At 45.7% G+C, this 21,855-nt stretch overlaps 1 protein-coding gene across 2 annotated transcripts in view; it reads left to right on the forward strand.

The window, feature by feature from the left end:
* atp10a (ATPase phospholipid transporting 10A) overlaps positions 1 to 21,855 on the forward strand; it is a 45,310-nt gene that overhangs the window by 16,697 nt on the left and 6,758 nt on the right. The window contains exons 8-18 of one of the 2 annotated variants that reach the window (XM_029121710.2): positions 929 to 1,152; positions 1,710 to 1,904; positions 4,250 to 4,829; positions 8,828 to 8,931; positions 11,092 to 11,218; positions 11,435 to 11,619; positions 12,643 to 12,988; positions 14,609 to 14,685; positions 18,973 to 19,098; positions 20,195 to 20,395; positions 21,621 to 21,701. In XM_029121710.2, coding sequence (XP_028977543.2) covers positions 929 to 1,152; positions 1,710 to 1,904; positions 4,250 to 4,829; positions 8,828 to 8,931; positions 11,092 to 11,218; positions 11,435 to 11,619; positions 12,643 to 12,988; positions 14,609 to 14,685; positions 18,973 to 19,098; positions 20,195 to 20,395; positions 21,621 to 21,701 — 2,246 coding nt within the window. The remainder of the gene's footprint in view (positions 1 to 928; positions 1,153 to 1,709; positions 1,905 to 4,249; positions 4,830 to 8,827; positions 8,932 to 11,091; positions 11,219 to 11,434; positions 11,620 to 12,642; positions 12,989 to 14,608; positions 14,686 to 18,972; positions 19,099 to 20,194; positions 20,396 to 21,620; positions 21,702 to 21,855) is intronic. The other variant, XM_029121711.2, reaches the window with a different exon arrangement.

A 21,855-nucleotide genomic window follows, 5' to 3' on the forward strand; every position in this document is an offset into this window, starting at 1 on the left:
CCTCTTTAGATACAGCTTATTTTCTGACCTATAGAGTTGTAGCCGGCAACGGCGAATGGCACTGTGGATTGTGTTCACCGACAATGTTTTCTGGGAGTATTCCTGAGCCCATGTTGTGATTTCCATCACAGTATCATTCCTGTATGTGATGCAGTGCCGTCTGAGGGCCCGAAGATCACGGGCATCCAGTATGGTTTTCCAGCCTTGACCCTTACGCACAGAGATTGTTCCAGATTCTCTGAATCTTTGGATGATATAATGCACTGTAGATGATGATGATGATAACTTCAAACTCTTTGCAATTTTTCTCTGAGAAACTCCTTTCTGATATTGCTCCACTATTTTTCACCGCAGCATTGGGGGAATTGGTGATCCTCTGCCCATCTTGACTTCTGAGAGACACTGCCACTCTGAGAGGTTCTTTTTATGCCCAATCATGTTGCCAATTGACATAATAAGTTGCAAATTGGTCCTCCAGCTGTTCCTTATCTGTACATTTCACTTTTCCGGCCTCTTTTTTTCTACCTGTCCCAACTTTTCTGGAATGTGTAGCTCTCATGAAATCCAAAATGAGCCAATATTTGGCATGACATTACAAAATGTCTCACTTTCAACATTCGATATGTTATCTATATTCTATTGTGAATTAAATATAAGTTTATGAGATTTGTAAATTATTCCGTTCCTTTTTTATTCACAATTTGTACAGTGTCCCAACTTTTTTGGAATGGGGTTTGTAGAACACGTGCCTTTCTGTAAAATAATTTTGGCTCAACACATGAACTGCGCAGTTGTACACCTGCCGGGCACAGCCTGGATCACACTGCCAACTGGGATCAAATTATTGTTGATCAGAGTGCAGAATTAGGACGATTTCACTTCAGTATCGTTCCGATGTTAAAGTGTCTGTTAATCGGTGTTCCCGTAGCGAGGCGTCTGGCCATGTACCAGGACGTGGTGGACTCAGAAGAAGAAGACTGTCCCTCCCACGGGGGCACCTTGCCCAGACGGGACAGTGTCACCAGCCACCAGAGCGCCGCCAAGGTGGTGCTGCGTTCCCAGAGCACCAAGTCTCACCGCAGGACTGGCAGCCGAGCCGAAGCAAAGAGGGCCAGCATCCTGTCCAAACACACAGCCTTCAGCAGCCCAATGGTGGGGCGAAATGCCTGGCGCTTCGCTAGAAACGCCTGCTGTCTTTCAACGTGCCCTTTGCGATAAAGATGCAGTCAGGAAATGTAGCGATTTAATAAATACATTTAAAATATTTTTTACATTTCCCTGGGTGTGTAATATGTTATTGATATGTGCCTAATCTGGAAGTAGAATGACTGTCATACCTCAGTTAGCCATGAAATTCCAGGTTTGAAAGCAAATGGTTTTGATGACATCGGCCATAAACCTTCAGGGACCCTGTTTGGCCCAAAGGCACCACCACTTTTACAGCTAAAAATCTGAAAATGCATCTTTAATGGTGAAATTATCTCTAACGTGATAAATCTGGTGTTGTTGTGCCCCCATCCACTGTCTCATTAACAGTGATCCATAGGACAAAACACTTTTCCATTTCAGGACCATAACCTACCATAATGAACCATATCAGCTAAATGCCTGCTGTGAAGTGGTCCATATGGGTGATGTAGATAGGTTTTGAGTTTTCCTGTTTACCTTTAACTAATCGTTGTCCTTCTGTTTGACTTTGCCTTCAACAGGAGAAGGACATAACCCCTGACCCCCAGCTCTTAGACAAAGTCAATGACGGTGGCAGCCAGATGGACTTCAAGCGCTTCCACAGCCAGTCGCTGTCCCAGATGCCCTCTGAGCTCACTGACATCATCGACTTCTTCATCGCACTCACAATCTGCAATACTGTGGTGGTGTCTTCACCGAACCAGCCACGGCATAAGGTAACACACGTTCGTGAACCAGAAACCTTTGTTCTGTAACCCAATTCCAAACCCTTGCCCTAACACCTAACCCTACACATAATTCATTATGCATGAATCTAAAAGTAACCCCATCTCTAACACAATGCGTTATTTAAAGTTTTACCCTAGACCTAATCCCTAAGCCGGCAAAATTTACGTTTTCTAGACGGGACCAATAAAATACTTTTTTGGGCAGCAATTAGTCTTATTTTAATGTGGGGACTTCTGGAATATAGACCGGGTTCACACACAAACACACGCACAGTATAACTTACTGACACACACCAGAAACATTGTATGTGTTCTCTGTAATCAGGCCACAAGAGATGGGAGGTTCTGAGACATATACACACCAAAGGAAACACACTTCCACTTTAGCTGCGTTAAAAAGCCTGTACCCACTGTTGACAGGAAGTCATGCGGTGGAATCCAGAAATGAGGATGTGACGGATGGATATTCAGTAATGTAATGATGTCCCCTAAGAATGTGACAAATTACCAGTAATGTTATGATGTCCCCTAAGAATGTGACAAATTACCAGTAATGTTATGATGTCCCCTAAGAATGTGACAAATTACCAGTAATGTTATGATGTCCCCTAAGAATGTGACAAATTACCAGTAATGTTATGATGTCACTTAAGAATGTGACAGATTATCAGTAATGTTATGATGTCCCCTAAGAATGTGACAAATTACCAGTAATGTTATGATGTCAGTAAAGGGTGTGACAAATTGTATGTAATGTTGCAATGGCAGTAGAGGGATTGACAGATATTCAGTAATGTTATGATGGCAGTAGAGGATGTGAAAAATATTCAGTAAAGTTCTGTTGACAGGGCTGTGTGTGATGATATATTCCTGGTTTAGTCCCCATAATCCAAGTTCTAAGGAGGGGGAGGTGCCAAGGGGGAGGAGCCAAGGGGGCAGGTGCTGAGAGGCCTGGAGGACCTCTGTGGACACACTTTCCTCAAATAAACCTTAGTTCCTTATTTTCTGATGTAATTCTGATCCCCTATTAGCTCCTACCAATAGCAGAAGCTACTCTTCCTTTGTTCACACAAAACATCCAACATGACCTACAGAATGTGAATCGAAACTATAGATACATGATTCAGACCCAAGCCAAGCATTGAGACACAGCTGTAGTTATGCTGCATTTTGTCATGGTTTGTCTGGGTTGACTTTTAGGATAAACCCAGTAGTTTTTAGTTTTGTCCTCGTTCAAGTTAACTGCCGCAATGCAAACTAAACATCTAACAAGAGAAACATATTTTTAGTTGGTCGGTTTCGGTTGAGTCGTTTCCCATCAGAATAAATCTGTCGTTGTGCTCGTTGAAAGCCGGTGTGTGTTTCAGCCACTCTGGCCTTGGCTGTTTGTCCTCAGACTGGACTGTGTTTGGCTTAGTTCAACTCACACACACAAATATTCCCTTTCCACTGTCCCTCAGTAGGTTGTGCAGGCTGGTTGTGCAGTCAGGGTGATCTCCTGCCCAGCTGTGTTAGCTTGCCCCCCCCCCCCCCACACCTCCCTCCATGTCCTAAATGGAGCCCCATTGCGTACTTAGTCCACTCCTTTATTCCCCCTGTTCATGGTGAACTGCGGGCCCTGGTCAAAGTACGAACAGGGTGGCATTGAAGAAGCTGGCGCCGTCACCTCTCTGTCCTACCGGCCTGTACTCCCGTTACGGATGTCCGTCAGCGTTATTTACATTTCTGTGTTTAGTACGAGAGATTTCTTTTTGATAATACGGACGTTTTAGGGACATTTTCCTACTGTAACCCCGGCATAACATTGACATGTTCCTCTTTGGGTTTCTCCTCCTGCTCGGTTGTCTCCTTGGTCCCGTTGTAGCGGTGTGGTCTCTGCCTAACCCAGCCCATGTGCCCGAGCTTTGCCGAGTGATTTATGCCGGAGTCAGCGGTTCAGGTCCCCAAGCTCCACGTGCAGAGGGAGGCCACGTCGCCAAGGGCAACCTGTTCCCTATGTGCTGCCCTACTCCCTAGGCCTCTGGTTAGAAATAGTGCCCTACGTAGCCCATAGGGTGCCATTGGAGCCTCAGGGTTGATGCGGAACTGTGTTCTATTAAAGCAATAAGGCACGAGGGGCCATGGTATATGGCCAATATACCACGGCTAAGAGTTTTTTTTGGGGGAGATGACGCATCGCATTCACAGCTCCACTCCGCCACGCCTGTGACGTTATCGGAGTTATCTACCTACCGACCTTCTGAAGGACACGTTTCAGCCCCACGTCGCTCTCTGTCCTGTCGTAGGACGGCTCACCCTCTGTTGCTCTCTCTCTTTCTCTCTCGCTGTCACAGGTGCGGATGAGGTTTGAGCTCAAGTCTCCCGTCAAGACCATCGAGGACTTCATCAAACGTTTCACCCCGAGCCGGCTTACCTCCAGCTCCAACAACAGCAGTTCCTCCAGCCTCAACCGCTCCTCCAATCGTGGCTGTTCCCACCTCCTCACCTCCCCGTCCGCGGAATCCACCCTAACCAAACTGGACGAGGAGCGTCACCCCCGAGGCCCGGGCGGTCTGGAGCAAGCCTCCTCCCCCGTCCCCGCGCCCCCTACCTTGGGCACCTGCTACGACGGCAAGCCCGGGTCCCAGGAGGAAGTCGAGCTGCGCTACGAGGCAGAGTCTCCAGACGAGGCCGCCCTGGTGTACGCTGCGCGGGCCTATAAGTGTTCCCTGGTTGGTCGGCTGCCCGATCAGGTGACTGTGGAGTTTCCTCACTTGGGGAGGTTGAGCTTTGAGCTGCTCCACACGCTGGGCTTTGACTCCAACAGGAAGAGGATGTCCGTGGTGGTGAGACACCCACTGACCGACCAGATCACTGTTTATACCAAAGGAGCCGATTCTGTCATCATGGACCTTATCACACCGCCACCTACAGGTAGGAGCTCACCTCAAACGATCACCTAGATCCAGATTCCAGGGTAGACAGTGTTACTTTTGTGAATGGAATCCCTTAGTTACCAGTTACCTGTGCAAGGCTGTAATTATTAATATAACTTTGGATTATTGGTTACACAATCAGATTACTTTCCTATTAAGATTTAAAGAAGACCAAAATTTGCTAATAAAATCCATCATTTGTGTTTTCGTAGTCTTTATAATGGTCTCTGACTTTCTGGGTCATTATAATCATCTCCGACTTGGTGGGTCATTATCATCATCTCTGGCTTGGTGGGTCTTTATAATGGTCTCTGACTTTCTGGGTCATTATCATCATCTCTGGCTTGGTGGGTCTTTATAATGGTCTCTGACTTTCTGGGTCATTATCATCATCTCTGGCTTGGTGGGTCATTATCATCATCTCTGGCTTGGTGGGTCTTTATAATGGTCTCTGACTTGGTGGGTCATTATCATCATCTCTGGCTTGGTGGGTCTTTATAATGGTCTCTGACTTTCTGGGTCATTATCATCATCTCTGGCTTGGTGGGTCTTTATAATGGTCTCTGACTTTGTGGGTCATTATCATCATCTCTGGCTTGGTAAGTCTTTATAATGGTCTCTGACTTTCTGGGTCATTATCATCATCTCTGGCTTGGTGGGTATTTATAATGGTCTCTGTCTTTGTGGGTTGTTATAATAATCTCTGGCTTGATGGGTCTTTTGCCGTAACTTGCTGTTTTGCAGCTGCGAATGGGTAACTTTATTGGCGTGTGACTAGTCCAAAGTGCTTCACAGGTACAATTTTTCAATACAGCATTGAAGTGTCAGCATTCATATAGTTAATTGTTCACACTCCACTGGTCTATGAATCCTGCCTAACGGATCGTAGTAGGCTGCACATCCGTCAGTAAAATGGATGCGCTATCACATCCGTCAGTAAAATGGATGCGCTATCACATCCGTCAGTAAAATGGATGCGCTATCACATCTGTCCTTGGGTCCCCATCCCTGGTCTCTGTTGAACGAGAAGGCAGCTCTCCAGACAAGAGGGGCTGATGTGTTTTATACTGGCCCAACATAGCGGTGCCTTGATCAAGGGCACAACACTAGGAGATGGTAGAACTATGTGATCAGAGACCTGTAACGTTTTATTTGGATCTGCACAAATAAATTGTGAGTTATTGTGACCATTTGAGGGCCAACATTTAAGGGCACCCTGGTCTAAAAAGGTGGCATCCTCTGACAGAGCCACTTTTAAAGTCACTAATCTCTTCAGTATGCACTGTACTGCCAAAGTTTGTCTGCTGCGTTTTCATGTGCTGGATTTTATGCACCTGTGAGAAGTTGGTGTGGCTGAAACACCTGAACTCAATAATTAGTACGGGTGTCCAAATACTTTTGGCCATATAGTGGGTTTGGAAAAGCAAATGTCAAGGACTACCATAATCAACAATTTGTTCTGATAGGAATATGTGATGCCATCAGCCTTCCCTCTTGTTCTATGTTGTGATGTGCTTGGACTACATTTTGAGAAGCCATTGGTGTAAAATAACAATTATTATATCTCTGGGGGACATATTTTTCGGTTGGTTCTGCCCGCGTGCGTCTGGGACCACAACACATTTGTTTCCCCTTTAGTGTGTGTCTTTTTTCTGACTTTTTGTACGTGGGATATTGATTTGAAGTAGATCAGGTGCTCAGAATCAGATCACCACACTGTAAAACGAAACCGGAAAGGCTCACTCGTCGCCAGTTGTGGTGTACCTGGCCCTCCTATTGAGACGCCTTTCCTGTTTTGTTGAACAGTGTGTGCTGCGGCGCATCGGTTCTCACTGTGGACTGGGGTGGGAGAGGATTGGCGCATGCTAAACCGTTTGGGCTCGCCGGTGACATCGTTTCCTGATGACTCAGACTGGAATCTATCACTGCAGCCATGGTTATGTGTTTCAAGTCTGTCACCATTTCTGTTATGGCTGTTGCGGTGACTGTTTTACAAAACAACGGCATCAGCAATTCAATCATTTCTAACCTGTAAGAATACCAAAGCCGACAACCCATTTTATGTTACTTCACCTATGTGTGTTCTTGCTTTGGCCCAACCCATTTCTTTCTCGGACCAATCGCACTGTGACATAGGAATCCTCTGTAAGGTGTTTAGAAGCTGACTGTCTTGTTGGTCTCGTTTTGCTCCACTGACCTCATTTTGCCTCTTTGACCTCGATTTTTCTTATTCGCCTTGTGGGAAATGTGGGCATTGAACATGTTAAGTGAAGCAAGTTCTCATGTTACCTTGAATAAAGGCCCCTGTTACAGTAAGTGCTATAAATCAACAGAAAAAAAAAAAACGATGGTTCATTTTGTTCTGGCATCTTCTCTCAGTGTGTCATATTCCTCTGAAGAGATCTTGAATAGTGAATCATAATATTGATTTTTCCATTACGAGGAGTGTGGTTCCAAGATGGTCAAGGACTGTGCACCCTAACTCTCACATGGGGCTCTTCTTTTGACTGGGGTCCAGGTGGAAATAGGGTGTCATTTGGGACCCTGGTAGATTAGGAGTGCACCGATCATCCATCATTGTAACTGCCCTCTGTAAAGTGTTGCACATTCCATCGCACAGACGCTCTTTAATAACTTACTGTTCAAGGTGTGTGGGACCTTTGTAGTTTATACTTTATAGACTGAGATGAGCTTTGGGAACAGATAGAGTTCTCTTTCTGCCCCTTGGCCAGCCTTGCTCTGAGTAGCGCTGTGTGTCACCTCCATTTATGGATTGACAACTCCGTTTGGACTGGCAGAATATTGATTGTGGGACGAAGTTGAAGTAGATTATAGAGTGACTGATATTGAGCATTCTTATGAGGCGAAGTTCTTACCCAAATCTGAGTTCAGCCCAGACCGCTTTCTAGGAACAGAGCGGGGCGGGGATAGAAACTGCAGGTAGTGTGGTGGTCAGGAGTGTCAAGTCTGAAAATAAAAGGTGACTGGATTGAATCCCACAGCCTATAAGGTCAAATCGTTGTTTTTCCCCTTGCAAGACAATTAACACTAATTGCTCCCCAGTCACTGCAGTTGGCAGCCCCTTGGACAGATAAGAGGATGTAACCCTTTAACCGTAACAATCTCTGAACACGGCTTCTCCCAGTCTCAGACTCCAATTCTGGAAACAGCCGTGACTGCAGCAGTCTGCCGTGTTTTCCCCATCAGCCCATCTGAATGCCCGCTGTGTGTTTCTCATTCCAAGCTGTTAGAAAAAAATTCTCTAGACCATACAGCTCTGCCTTTAGGGCATGCTGTACCTTCTAAGTTGAAGTTTTATTTACTAGCTCAAATTCATTCGTGGAGTGGGACAAATCCTTTGAGTTCTTATTTTTGCATGTCTTTTTTCTTTTTTTTGCCCAGTTTTTCTCCCATTAAAATGCTTCAGTAACTTCTGGTAGACTTAACGGCGAGTTAACGAGTGCGACGCTTGTCCTGCCAACCAGATCTCGCCAAGCTGTGGTTCTGTGTGCACTCAAGACCCTTTCTTTTTGGACCTGCCTATGGTACTGGTTACCCTGTCTGAACGGGGCTTTGGGAACGGCTGAAGGTTGTTGGGTGCAGATCTGTTTGAGCTCTATTTTAGGAGTTGATAAGCTGGATACAATAGGTAGCTCTTTCTGGCGCATCTTTGGCTTCCTCCTTGGTTGGATATGCAGGGAGACTGCTGTTTGTGTTGTCGTCATACTACTGATTAAATAGTGGCAAAATTACTGTCATTATGGATAAATGCATGCTCTCATTTGAAAGCGGATTCAGAGCTGACTGAGTCAGAAGCAGACATGTTTGCCTGCACAACTCTGTGACAGCTCAGCATGTTGGCCGTTGCTGTGTTTAGAAGGGACTTTCCTGCAAGACGTTACAAAACAATCTGATAACAGTGATCATTGCTCATACAGGTTTCCTGAATGTTGCTGGTTTCTCCAGGTTGTTTGTTGTTCTGTTGTTTCCCTCCAGATGATTCCAAGGGGAAACGGCACAGGAGGATCCTGTACAAGACCCAGAACTATCTGAACCGCTATGCTGCCGACGGTCTCCGAACACTCTGCATCGCCAAAAAGGTAACAGCCAACCTTAATCAGAATGACACCTAGTAACACCTTGACCAGAATGACACCTGGTAACACCTTGACCAGAATGACACCTGGTAACACCTAGACCAGAACGACTTCTGGTAACACCTTGACCAGAACGACAGGAACACAAGAGTTTAGCCTTGCTGCCGACCCTTGGCAGGTGTCTCCAAGTCACAGTCAGTTGTGTGTAATGGGTCAGAAATTGGAATCCTGACAAATATAGGGTCGTCAGCACCTTTAAAAACTGTGTTTTAAAAATCTCAAATCTCCATCAAAGAAAGAAAAATGATCACGATGGAAACTTGGATGACTTCTTGTGGCTCTGGAAAGATGATCAGATGTTACAGTTCAGTTCCAGTGTGACCTTCTCTGAGAGAGTCGGTCAAAGTTTTCTGTTGCTGGAAACAGTACATACTGCCACACTGAATCTGCACACAACACAACAAAATATATGTAGTCCAGTAATTGCGTTACTCGACATGTAACAATTGACAGTGTCAGAGATGATTAAAACATGATGTTAACATCGATTATGTAAACAAAGCATTAGCATTTTTGAAGGTTGCACGTTGATTAAGCCTTTTCCCCTCACCACTACTCAGTGAACACAATGGACAGAGAGCAGAAGCACCCTGCTACAGTATGAACTCAAAATAATCTGATTGGCCGCTGGGCCAGGTGTAAATATTTAGATTGACCTATTAATTCAACCTGTTTGGGCTCAAAAGAAGCGGTTCAAACTGGTTGGACTGTCAGTGGTCCAATAGAATCTGATGTGACATGTTTTAATGGTGAACTTGACAGCAAGGCGAAATGTTTTTGGGCTCTACCAATTGAGCTACATCTGCATTGCATTATGTTTTTAATAATCCAGGCTGATTTAATTACTTCAGTTATGTAATCTGACTACGTAGACCTCAGCACTTGTAATCCGTTACAGCACAAGCTACTGGCACCACTGTCAATACCACGACAAGTATTTATTAATGGCTTGTTGAACTGTAGGTTGCTCAAATTGTAGAGTTGGGGGAACATGCTGGGATTATGTATAGTATCAACAAGCCTGTCTTTCGGATGGTGTTGGGCATGGTGATATCGCTACATCCTTCTACTGTAGGGCAACTCCCATTAGATACCCAGCACCACCACCACACCCTAATTTTTACAGAGTTGTGGGTCTTGGAGTAACCTCTGCAGTCTTCAGGGAGGTGTTAATCAGTCACACTGCAGCAGTAAAGAAATCGGATTCATTGCCAGTGCAAGACTTTGGAGTAGACCAGGGTTTCCTTTGTCCAATGGGCCCTTATATCCTGAATCAAGTCAAAAGCAGAAGAGAAGGCAACCTTTGCTGTGTTCTGCTCGCACCTCTAACTGGTTCAAACTGGCACTTATTCTGTACTTTAAGGTTGCGCCTCCACCATGTCTTTCCTGGCTATCCCTCAGTCTGTCCGCTGTGTCTCTCGGCTCCACCTCTGTGTCTCTCGGCTCCACCTCTGTGTCTCTCGGCTCCACCTCTGTGTCTCTCGGCTCCACCTCTGTGTCTCTCGGCTCCACCTCTGTGTCTCTCGGCTCCACCTCTGTGTCTCTCGGCTCCACCTCCGTGTCTCACTGCTCCACCTCGGTGTCTCACTGCTCCACCTCGGTGTCTCACTGCTCCACCTCGGTGTCTCACTGCTCCACCTCGGTGTCTCACTGCTCCACCTCCGTGGCTCTCTGCTCCACCTCCGTGGCTCTCTGCTCCACCTCCGTGGCTCTCTGCTCCACCTCCGTGTCTCACTGCTCCACCTCCGTGTCTCACTGCTCCACCTCCGTGTCTCACTGCTCCACCTCCGTGTCTCACTGCTCCACCTCCGTGTCTCACTGCTCCACCTCCGTGTCTCACTGCTCCTTCAGCTCAGCCCAGACCAGGCTCATGAGGGGTAATGTCTGCAGAGTTATTGCTTCTGACCCCTCTGCCTGAGAAGGTCAGTTACTTAGCAGGGTCTGCTTGGGAGGTTGGAGTCTTGAGGATAAACGCCATCAATCAAATCAATAATGTCAAATGTGTTTATAAAGCCCTTTTTACATCAGCAGTTGTCACAAAGTGCTTTTACAAAACACCCAGCTTGTTTTGGAGTTGACTGTCTTCCTCCATTTTTCATTTAGGTTATGAGTAAGGAAGAGTATGCTGTCTGGTTACGGCGCCATCTGGAGGCAGAGACAGCCATCCAGGGAAGAGAAGACCTGCTGTTTGAGTCAGCTTTGAGGCTGGAGACCAATCTGCACCTGCTGGGTAGGACAAGCGAGGGAGAGATGACTTCATTGTGGACATCTCTAATCCAGGCCTTTCAAATAGATACTTAGCTCCTTATTCGAATGTGTCCTTTTGTTGGAAGCCACGTGCATTTTGCTATTGTTTCCAAAGTGTCTTTATTAATTTGAAAGCTGCTTATTTGTGTAAAAACTTTCCAAGCTTGTCGGTCATATAGTAGGTTTTCTGGTTTTCTAGGAGCGACTGGTATTGAGGACCGCCTGCAGGATGGGGTCCCAGAGACCATTGCGTCCCTGCGGAAAGCAGGGCTTCAGATATGGGTGTTGACGGGTGACAAGCAGGAGACTGCCATCAACATCGCCTATGCCTGCAAGCTGCTTGACCCCGAGGAAGAAATCATCACACTCAATGCTGATTCCCAGGTGAGATAATGCACTCGCACGGATTACAAAACACACACACACACACACACACACCCACACACACGGATACTTCTGAATGAGTCAGGTCAACCTGACTCTCGGATAACTATGGAGACCATGTTTCCCAGGTCGGGACGACCTGTTGGTTGGTTGGAGTGTCAGGACAGGTTTGCTCGTTCGAATCCTGACATCGACAGAGATGGAGGTCTGTTGTCAATATCTTTAGGTATTGAAATGTTCATACAGGCAGGCCTCCACTTTGGATCAGATCCCTGTTCCTAGAGTGCTGCTATCCTGTGGGTTTTAGGTCCAAACCCATCCAGCTTAGAGAGCATAGAGGATCAGGCCTGGTATCTGTCAGACCTGGATAGACTTCAGAGTGGTTTCTCACGTGACCTCTGACACCACCGGCTAGGGTTGAACCCCAATTGATCATCGGTCTCGCCGCTTGTGATCAGCTTCAGTCCTTCCTTATTTGGTGTTTCATCTGCGTGCTTCTCAAATGGATCCCCAGATGTTGTCTCGTGTTTGTATGGTTAGAACGTGCTGCTATTCCTGGAATGCGTGCCTCACCCTGAAGAAATGCACATGAATTCTAAGTCATACCGTATGTCGGGCTTCACGTTAATGGGAAACGAGGAGGAGGTTGTCAGGAAGGAATCCTCTGTTCCTGATTGGGAGTTTCAGAGGTACTTGCTGACTCAGCCTGCCTGGGCGCCAGATGTGTGAGTTATGGCCAGCCTGTGTTCAGCAGTGAGATCCTGTCCTAGTCCTTAACTATCTGTCTCTTTCTCCCTCCCTCTCTCTGTGTCTCTCGTTCTCCTGTCTGTCTCTCACTCTTTTTCCGCCTTTCTGTCTTTCTCCCCCAAAATAACAAAATATTTTACATTTTTTGTTTGGTGACTAATTTCTTGTTAGTTTGTTAATAGCACAATGTGCCATTGTGTGTGCATGGATTGAGTATTTTGGTTTAGAAAAACTCAAATCTGTCTCTCTCTCTCTCTCCCTCCCTTTCTCTTTTAGGACGCGACAGCTGTCCTTCTAGAGGAGAGTTTACACTACATACAGGTTAAGTTCCTATGCAGCTCCTCCGATCCTTCCCGAGCATTCCAGAACGACTATGCATCGGTCTACTCCTTCTCCCCTCCTGCCTCCTCGTCCTCCTCCCAGCCCTTCCTGGTGCACAGGCTGGGTCTGGTGATTGACGGGCGGACGTTGGCCTACGCGCTGGACAGCAGCTTGGAGGAGAAGTTCCTGGCGGTGGCGAGGAGCTGCCGTTCAGTACTCTGCTGTCGCTCCACGCCGCTGCAGAAGAGCATGGTGGTTAAACTGGTCAGGAACAAGCTGAAGGTCATGACGCTGGCTATAGGTATGTATCAAGATATTACAGGGAAGGTTCCTCAATGCTGAACTTGGGTCAGTTTACTGTAAAGGCTGAGCTGGGGAACAGGTAATGGAAGCTGATCCTAGATCTGCTATCGCTGCTACAGTACACGTTAACTGGTGTGCTGTAGAAATAGTATTTAAATATGTTGCGGTCCAAGTGAAATGCCTTGAAATCATGAAATCCCAATTGAGAGACGTGGCTTGGAAATGACAGCCATCTAAAATGATTTGTGTGAAAGCATTTCTCCCGCAGCCTAATCAATGAGAATCATTGTAAATTCTGAGTTTACCCTCTAAACACGAACTCCACAATAAAGGTCATTCCTTACCCTAGGCTTCTCAGTGGGCCCTGAAAATGGCCACCCGATCTGATCCAACCTCGATGAGCAGAAGCCTGAGCACAGGCCCGGTTTCAACATCACCGTAATCTAAATGGTCCAGAAAGTACATTCTCCTTCAGAAGTTTCTTTTCTGTATTTTTTCATCCTTGGCGACGGTTAGCATATGCGTCGGTCACGTGCATGGTCATAACTAGGCCTGTGACGGGTGAACCTGATGTGTTATAGGTTAAACAAATTCATCGTCAGGTTCGAGCCTGTTAGTCACTCAGAGGTCGGCCTTGTACGCTCATCTGAACCATGAATGAGCAGGGAGGCACATTTAGCGAATATGTGACTTTGGACAGAACCTTTTCAGTCAGAAACAACTTTTGCCAAAAACGAGTTCATATCTTAAAGCATTGTGATTACATAACTCTGCTTCAGGACCAATTCATACGCTCTGCTCCTGCAGTTGTCAGGGAGGAGGGATGTAGACACACTGCTTTTTGATCCACAAATCTAAGGACTAAAGAAATTCTTTAAACACGACCCGACCCAAACCCGTCGTGTCTCGTTGGGCTGAAATTGAGTACTCTGCCCCCTATATACATGAACTCCACAAAGAAAGTCCTAATTCACCAACTATAAACTTTGCAGTAAAAGTCAGACTTCACCTCACAATAAAAGCAGCAATACAGGGCTGCGCTTTCTTCTGTTTTTATTGCAGCTATAAAAAGAAAAAGGTGCATTTTTCAGCTTTGTCTGTAACTCAGTCGTTATGACACGGCTAAACAACTTCTACTTCACCTTGTCAAGTCACAACAGCGCGGGGGGGGGGGGGGGTCTGTTATTGATACTAAAGAAAAGTGAGAGTCAGCATAACAGTTTTAGTAATGTTGATGACAACCAGGTCCTTCCCTTCGCCGAACACTGTGGCGTGATGTATAGGAGGATAAAGGGAGACAGTTTGGGGGGGGGGGGGGGGGGCATGTTGTCTGACTTACTGCGGACCCCCCCCCCCCCCCCACACACACCTTCCCCCGCTGACTGTTATCGCTGTATATTGCTGCTCTTGAGATGCTCCCAGTTGTTTTTGCCAGGCCAGCGTAATTCCTGTCACAGCTGTGTTAGCAGTGAGGTGGGCTGACTTAGAGGAGTGCAAAGAGGACACGCTAGCACATCCTCCCCCCCTGTCCGTTCCCAGCCCCTCCTCCATCCGTCTAACCCTCTCTTCTGCCCCCTGTATTACCCCCCCCCCCCCCCCCCCCTGTCATTAATCCCAGGTGATGGTGCGAACGATGTCAGCATGATTCAGGTGGCTGATGTGGGTGTCGGCATCTCGGGGCAGGAGGGCATGCAGGTAAGGAGGACCGTGTTCAGGAAAAGAGACGAGACTGAGGAAGACGAGGGCAGAGGATGAAGGGCATTTACAGAGACGTTTTAAAAAAGGTCCAATGCTCACTCGGGGTGTGCTCGTTACGGTCCGTCTCCACCAAGGCTTCCCGCTGGTTCCCGGGCACAGCGCAGACTTGATCCAGTGGTCCAAAAGAGGCACAGTTGTACTTTACTTTCTGCAGAACATGTCTTTTCGAGGATTCCCTCAACCTTCATACTAGTCTGAGGCCAACGTCCACCACCCAGCTGCCACGGTGGCAATTAAAGTGCAACGCTTGGCGGAGGCCCTGAGCCGGGTGAACGCCGCTGACCCCCCCCGCCCCCCCGCCCGCCCCCCCACTGTGTTTGGTTTGACTGTGTGAATGTGGACACGCAATCCCAGGTAGTGCTGTGGTCCTCGCTGAAGGGCACGGCCGTGCTTTGTGCCGGCTGCCCCCAACCCCCCCCCCCCCCCCGAGGCCCCCAGTCGCCCTCCGCTCTGCTCCCAAGGCCTGAACCAGATCAGCAGGTTTGCAGGTGGCACCGGATGGGCCCCCACCCCCCACCCCAGCCGTTCTGCCCCGCAGCATGTTCTGGAACAAAGGCCCTGGGAAGGACGACTCCGTTGTCCCCTCCTCCCCCAGTTGCCTCAGTCACCCCTTCCCAATCGCCCGACCGGTTGTTCCAGGAAGGTGACCGTGCATAGTAATTCATTCTCTTTCAATTAGCCCTCTGGGAGAGAGAGTGTGTTGGTTTTAGGGGGGCCCTTTGTCTCTCTCTCTCTCTCACACCCTCCTCCTTTCTCTCTTTCTCTCTCTATCACAGCCTTCCATGTGTTAAATACTTCCCCTCCACTGTTCACCAGCCCTCAGATTAATCATTGTTAATAGCGTAGAGCCGGCCGGCCCAAATATCGCCCTACTTACCTACGTAGTGTGCTACCTTGGACCGATGAACCCTAGAGCTCTGGTCAAAAGAAGTGCCCCAGAGAAACACAGTTCTATTTGGGATGTAGTGAGGGCGGAGCCCATTTGTCAGCGCTCTGCATGGTGCTGAAGGCCCAGCAATACTCAGTCGGCCTAAATGGCAGCCTGTTTCCCTATATAGGGCACGACTGTCTCACACAGGACCATAGGGGGCCATTTGTGCCTCTGACTCTGTGTAATCAGTACAGTTGTAGTGGCTTCCAGTAGTTCCCGAATGGATATTTGTATCTAGATGCTTATGCAGGGAGGGTCTCATTGTTCCAACTGATTCATATCTTCAAATAAAACCGGTTGGTTGATTCCTAATGTTTATCACTCACAGGTTTGTCACGCGGATTTCCAAGGGTTGGGTATTGAAGGCACTGACTGTGTCCTGGTTATTTCACACTGATTACAAGATGCTATTGATGGAAATGTAAACTCAAAAGTGCCAAAGTAATCCAACGAAACAGTAAATGAAAATTTGTTATAAACTAGAAGGGTATGGTCAAGAACTGTAGCTCTACTAGGCCTCATTAAACAGTAATAAAATTAACCCCTTAAACGAACATTCAGAGATGATTTGCTGCATATTTTAGAAGTGGCACTGACGAGTCCCCAAAATGTTTTATTACATGTGTCCCAATAATAAAAACCACACACTTTCAAATGGGAAATTTCACAGATAATTGAGATATAACACTGATTATACTTGTAGACTTAAGTAGTGGGTATTTGTGTTTTTGTGTACAGATGTGGGTATATCTACACATATGAACAACATATTGCGCATCCTGCCCAAAATGGAAGGTTTAATTGCTGTTTTGTTATTCACAAAAGTCTCAGACAGCATCTTTAAATACTGGTTCTAAACATAAATACAACTTTGGCCAGCAGGTGGCACCAAACCAAATTAACAGGACATTTCCAAGTAAACAACACTTTCCTTTCACAACAAAATAACCAACATACATGAAGGTCAATTTTGTCTCTCAATTCTGTCTTCTTCATTTCTCACTGTATGTCTGTCTGTCTGTCTCACTATGTCTGTTTCTCTCTGTGTCTCACTGTTTGTCTGTGACTCAATATGTCTGTCTCTCTCTGTTTCTCTCTCTCTCTGTCTCTCTCATTACAGTTGTGCATACCCTGGCAGAAATTGTGAAAGATAGTGATCATATGAAGTCATTTATTATAACAGTTGTTTGACTCCTTTTTAAATCATATTGATAACAGATCACCCAAATGGCCTTGATCAAAAGTTTACATACCCTTGAATGTTTGGCCTTGTTACAGACACACAAGGTGACACACACAGGTGAAAAGGGCAATTAAAGTAGAATTTCCCACACCTGTGGCTTTTTAAAATACAATTAGTGTCTGTGTATAAATAGTCAATGTTAGCTCTCATGTGGATGCACTGACCAAGCTAGTTACTGAGCCATGGGGAGCAGAAAAGAACGGTAAAAAAACCCTGTGTAACAGACCTGGTAATGGAACTTCTATGAAGATGGAAAAGGATATAAAAGGATATCCAAAGCCTTGCAAATGCCAGTCAGTACTGTTCAATCACTTATTAAGAAGTGGAAGATTCAGGGATCTCTTGATACCAAGCCGAGGTCAGGTAGACCAAGAAAGATTTCAGCCAAAACTGCCAGAAGAATTGTTCAGAAAACAAAGAAAAACCCACCGGTATCCTCAGGAGATATACAGGCTGCTCTGGAAAAAGACAGCATGGTTGTTTCAAGGAGCACAATAGGATGATACTTGAACTTGAAATGAGCTGCATGGTCGAGTTTCCAGAAAGAAGCCAAAATAGAGCTTTATGGCCACAACCATAAGCGCTGTGTTTGGAGAGGGGTCAACAAGGTCTATAGTGAACAGAATACCATCCCCAGTGTGAAGCATGGTGGGGGCTCACTGATGTTTTGGGGGGGGGGTGAGCTCTAAAGGAGCGGGGAATCTTTTGAAAATGGATGGCAAGATGAATGCAGCATGTTATCAGAAAATACTGCCAGACAATTTGCATTCTTCTGCACGAAAGCTGCACATGGGACGCTCTTGGACTTTCCTGCACGACAATGACCCTAAGCACAAGGCCAGGTTGACCCTCCAGTGGTTACAGCAGAAAAAGGTGAAGGTTCTGGAGTGGCCATCCTGACCTTAATATCATTGAGCCACTCTGGGGAGATTTCAAATCTGTGGTTCATGCCAGACGACCAAATAATAATTTGCATGACCTGGAGGCATTTTGCCAAGACGAATGGGCAGCTATACCAACTGCAAGAATTCAGGGCCTCATAGACAACTATTACAAAAGACTGCACGCTTTCATAAATACCAAAGGGGCAATACACAATATTAAGAACTAAGGGTATGCAGACTTTTGAACAGGGGTCAGTTCATTTCTTTCTTTGTTGCCATGTTTTGTTTTATGATTGTGCCATTCTGTTATGACCTACAGTTGAAGTTCAAAGTTCAAAAGGTTTATTTGTCATTTGCAATAACGTGTTACAGCAATGAAATGCTTGGTTTTCCTACTCTCGACATTGCAGTTAAAAGTTAAAAAGTAACATTAATAATAATCTTTAAAAAAATAAGATAACACGATCAATCAGTAATAACACTAAACAAAAACACACATCAATAATAATAAAACTATATACAACCGTAGTGCAATGTAGAAGTGACAGGTGTGCATGGACTATGGATGGAAGGGAAGAGGGGTTCCCTCTTCCCTTCCAGCCTGTGGAAAGAAGCTGTCCCGTAGCCTGTTGGTTTTGGACTGAATACTTCTGCCTGATGGCAGCTTGGTAAACAGTCTGTGGCATGGGTGGCTGGGATCTGTAATGATCCGTTTGCTCCTCCTCCTACACCTCTCTGTGTAGAGATCCGGCAGGGATGGCAGGTCAGAGCATGTGATGCTCCCTGCTTTTTTAATCACCATCTGAAGTGAATGTGAATCCCATAAGAAATAAAAGACATGTTTTGCCTGCTCACTCATGTTTTCTCTACAAATGGTACATGTATTACCAATTCTCCAAGGGTATGCAAACTTTTGAGCACAACTGTATGTCTGTCTCTCTCTGTGTCTCACTATCTGTCTCTCTCTGTGTCTCACTATCTGTCTCTCTCTGTGTCTCACTATCTGTCTCTCTCTGTGTCTCACTATCTGTCTCTCTCTGTGTCTCACTATGTCTGTTTCGCTCTCTGTGTCTCTGGCTCTTTCTCTGTCTTGAGACATTGCTCTACCACCTTTCCTGTTCCATCAGAAGCTCATAACCTAATGCTGTGTTTGTGTCTCTCTGCAGGCTGTAATGGCCAGTGACTTTGCAATGCCACGTTTCCGGAACCTTCAGAAGCTCCTTCTTGTCCACGGCCACTGGTGCTACTCAAGACTAGCCAACATGATCCTCTACTTTTTTTACAAAAATGCGGTGAGTGGACTGACTAATATCACTAATTCATTATGTAGGGCCTGACTAATATCACTAGTTCATTATGTAGGGCCTGACTAATATCACTAGTTCATTATGTAGGGCCTGACTAATATCACTAATTCATTATGTAGGGCCTGACTAATATCACTAATTCATTATGTAGGGCCTGACTAATATCACTAGTTCATTATGTAGGGCCTGACTAATATCACTAGTTGATTATGTAGGGCCTGACTAATATCACTAGTTCATTATGTAGGGCCTGACTACTATCACTAGTTCATTATGTAGGGCCTGACTACTATCACTAGTTCATTATGTAGGGCCTGACTAATATCACTAGTTCATTATGTAGGGCCTGACTAATATCACTAGTTCATTATGTAGGGCCTGACTAATATCACTAGTTCATTATGTAGGGCCTGACTAATATCACTAGTTCATTATGTAGGGCCTGACTAATATCACTAGTTCATTATGTAGGGCCTGACTAATATCACTAGTTCATTATGTAGGGCCTGACTAATATCACTAGTTGATTATGTAGGGCCTGACTAATATCACTAGTTCATTATGTAGGGCCTGACTAATATCACTAGTTCATTATGTAGGGCCTGACTAATATCACTAGTTCATTATGTAGGGCCTGACTAATATCACTAGTTGATTATGTAGGGCCTGACTAATATCACTAGTTGATTATGTAGGGCCTGACTAATATCACTAGTTCATTATGTAGGGCCTGACTAATATCACTAGTTGATTATGTAGGGCCTGACTAATATCACTAGTTCATTATGTAGGGCCTGACTAATATCACTAGTTCATTATGTAGGGCCTGACTAATATCAGTAGATCTCATGTTTTTTTCAGTGACATAGTGCTAGAGTTGCAGAAGTGTGAGCAAAGCATGCATAGGACAACACCTTTTAGATGGCTCTTACACTGTAGATTCATTATTATATTTTGGTTATTTAGCAGACATTCTAATCCAAAATTACAGACAGAAGTTGTTTCCTTGCTCAAGGGCACTAGAGGTCTGTAGTCGGTAAATTGAAGTCTCTCTCTCTTTTGTCCTCCTCTCCCGCTGTAGATGTTTGTAGCGCTCATCTTCTGGTACCAGTTCCATTGTGGTTTCTCTGGTTCCGCCATGATAGACCAGTGGTATCTGATCTTCTTCAATCTCATGTTTTCCGCCTTCCCTCAACTCATCACCGGAACCCTGGACAAAGATGTGTCCTCAGAGACCCTCCAAGAACTACCTCAGCTCTACATGAACGGACAGAACTCAGAGGTGTTTACATGAACTAATGGAGAAAACTTTAATTAGCAGCTCTGAGAATTAAACTGCCCACTTTTTGTCACATTCTGGGCTCCTGCTCTTGATCAATAGGCAGTTGTCACACAGGACAAGAGATGCTGGATCAACTGAGTGACATTGTTTTTAACTGGAAGACTTTGTGCAATCAAAACCAGTTTGACTGAAATGGTTCCTGGATGGTCCAGTCAGAACCTGTTAACCGAAATGGTTGCTGGATGGTCCAGTCAGAACAATTTAGACCAAGATTTCTACTTTAGTGGAAATGGATGCCTTTGATTAAAAAAAATAATGACTGTATGTGTCCCAATACAATATGGGCATATGTCGTATGGGCATATGTCGTATGGGCATATGTCGTATGGGCATATGTCGTATGGGCATATGTCGTATGGGCATATGTCGTATGGGCATATGTCGTATGGGCATATGTCGTATGGGCATATGTCGTATGGGCATAAGTCGTATGGGCATAAGTCGTATGGGCATAAGTCGTATGGGCATAAGTCGTATGGGCATAAGTCGTATGGGCATAAGTCGTATGGGCATAAGTCGTATGGGCATAAGTCGTATGGGCATAAGTCGTATGGGCATAAGTCGTATGGGCATAAGTCGTATGGGCATAAGTCGTATGGGCATAAGTCGTATGGGCATAAGTCGTATGGGCATAAGTCGTATGGGCATAAGTCGTATGGGCATAAGTCGTATGGGCATAAGTCGTATGGGCATAAGTCGTATGGGCATAAGTCGTATGGGCATAAGTCGTATGGGCATAAGTCGTATGGGCATAAGTCGTATGGGCATAAGTCGTATGGGCATAAGTCGTATGGGCATAAGTCGTATGGGCATAAGTCGTATGGGCATAAGTCGTATGGGCATAAGTCGTATGGGCATAAGTCGTATGGGCATAAGTCGTATGGGCATAAGTCGTATGGGCATAAGTCGTATGGGCATAAGTCGTATGGGCATAAGTCGTATGGGCATAAGTCGTATGGGCATAAGTCGTATGGGCATAAGTCGTATGGGCATATGTCGTATGGGCATATGTCGTATGGGCATATGTCGTATGGGCATATGTCGTATGAGCTGATTTAATATGAGCTGATTTATTGGCAGTGCATATTAAATAGGGTGCTTATGTGCATATTGGGACCCTAATAATAACCAGCTAATTGTGTTTCCCATTTTATTTGTGTTTCAGGAGTACAAGCCATATATGTTCTGGGTCAATATGATTGATGCCTTCTACCAAAGCCTTGTCTGCTTCTTCATTCCATACTTTGTGAGTGTGGAGTTGGCGTTGAAATTGTTTAAAAATGCCATGTGCATCAGTTTTCCTCATCCAACCATCAATGAACTCTCTCTCTCCCTCTCGGTCTCTGTCTCCCTCCCTCTCGGCCTCTCTCTCTCCCTCCCTCTCGGCCTCTCTCTCTCTC

Source organism: Esox lucius, chromosome 8 (genome assembly GCF_011004845.1).
Source record: "Esox lucius isolate fEsoLuc1 chromosome 8, fEsoLuc1.pri, whole genome shotgun sequence".
NCBI lineage: Eukaryota > Metazoa > Chordata > Actinopteri > Esociformes > Esocidae > Esox > Esox lucius.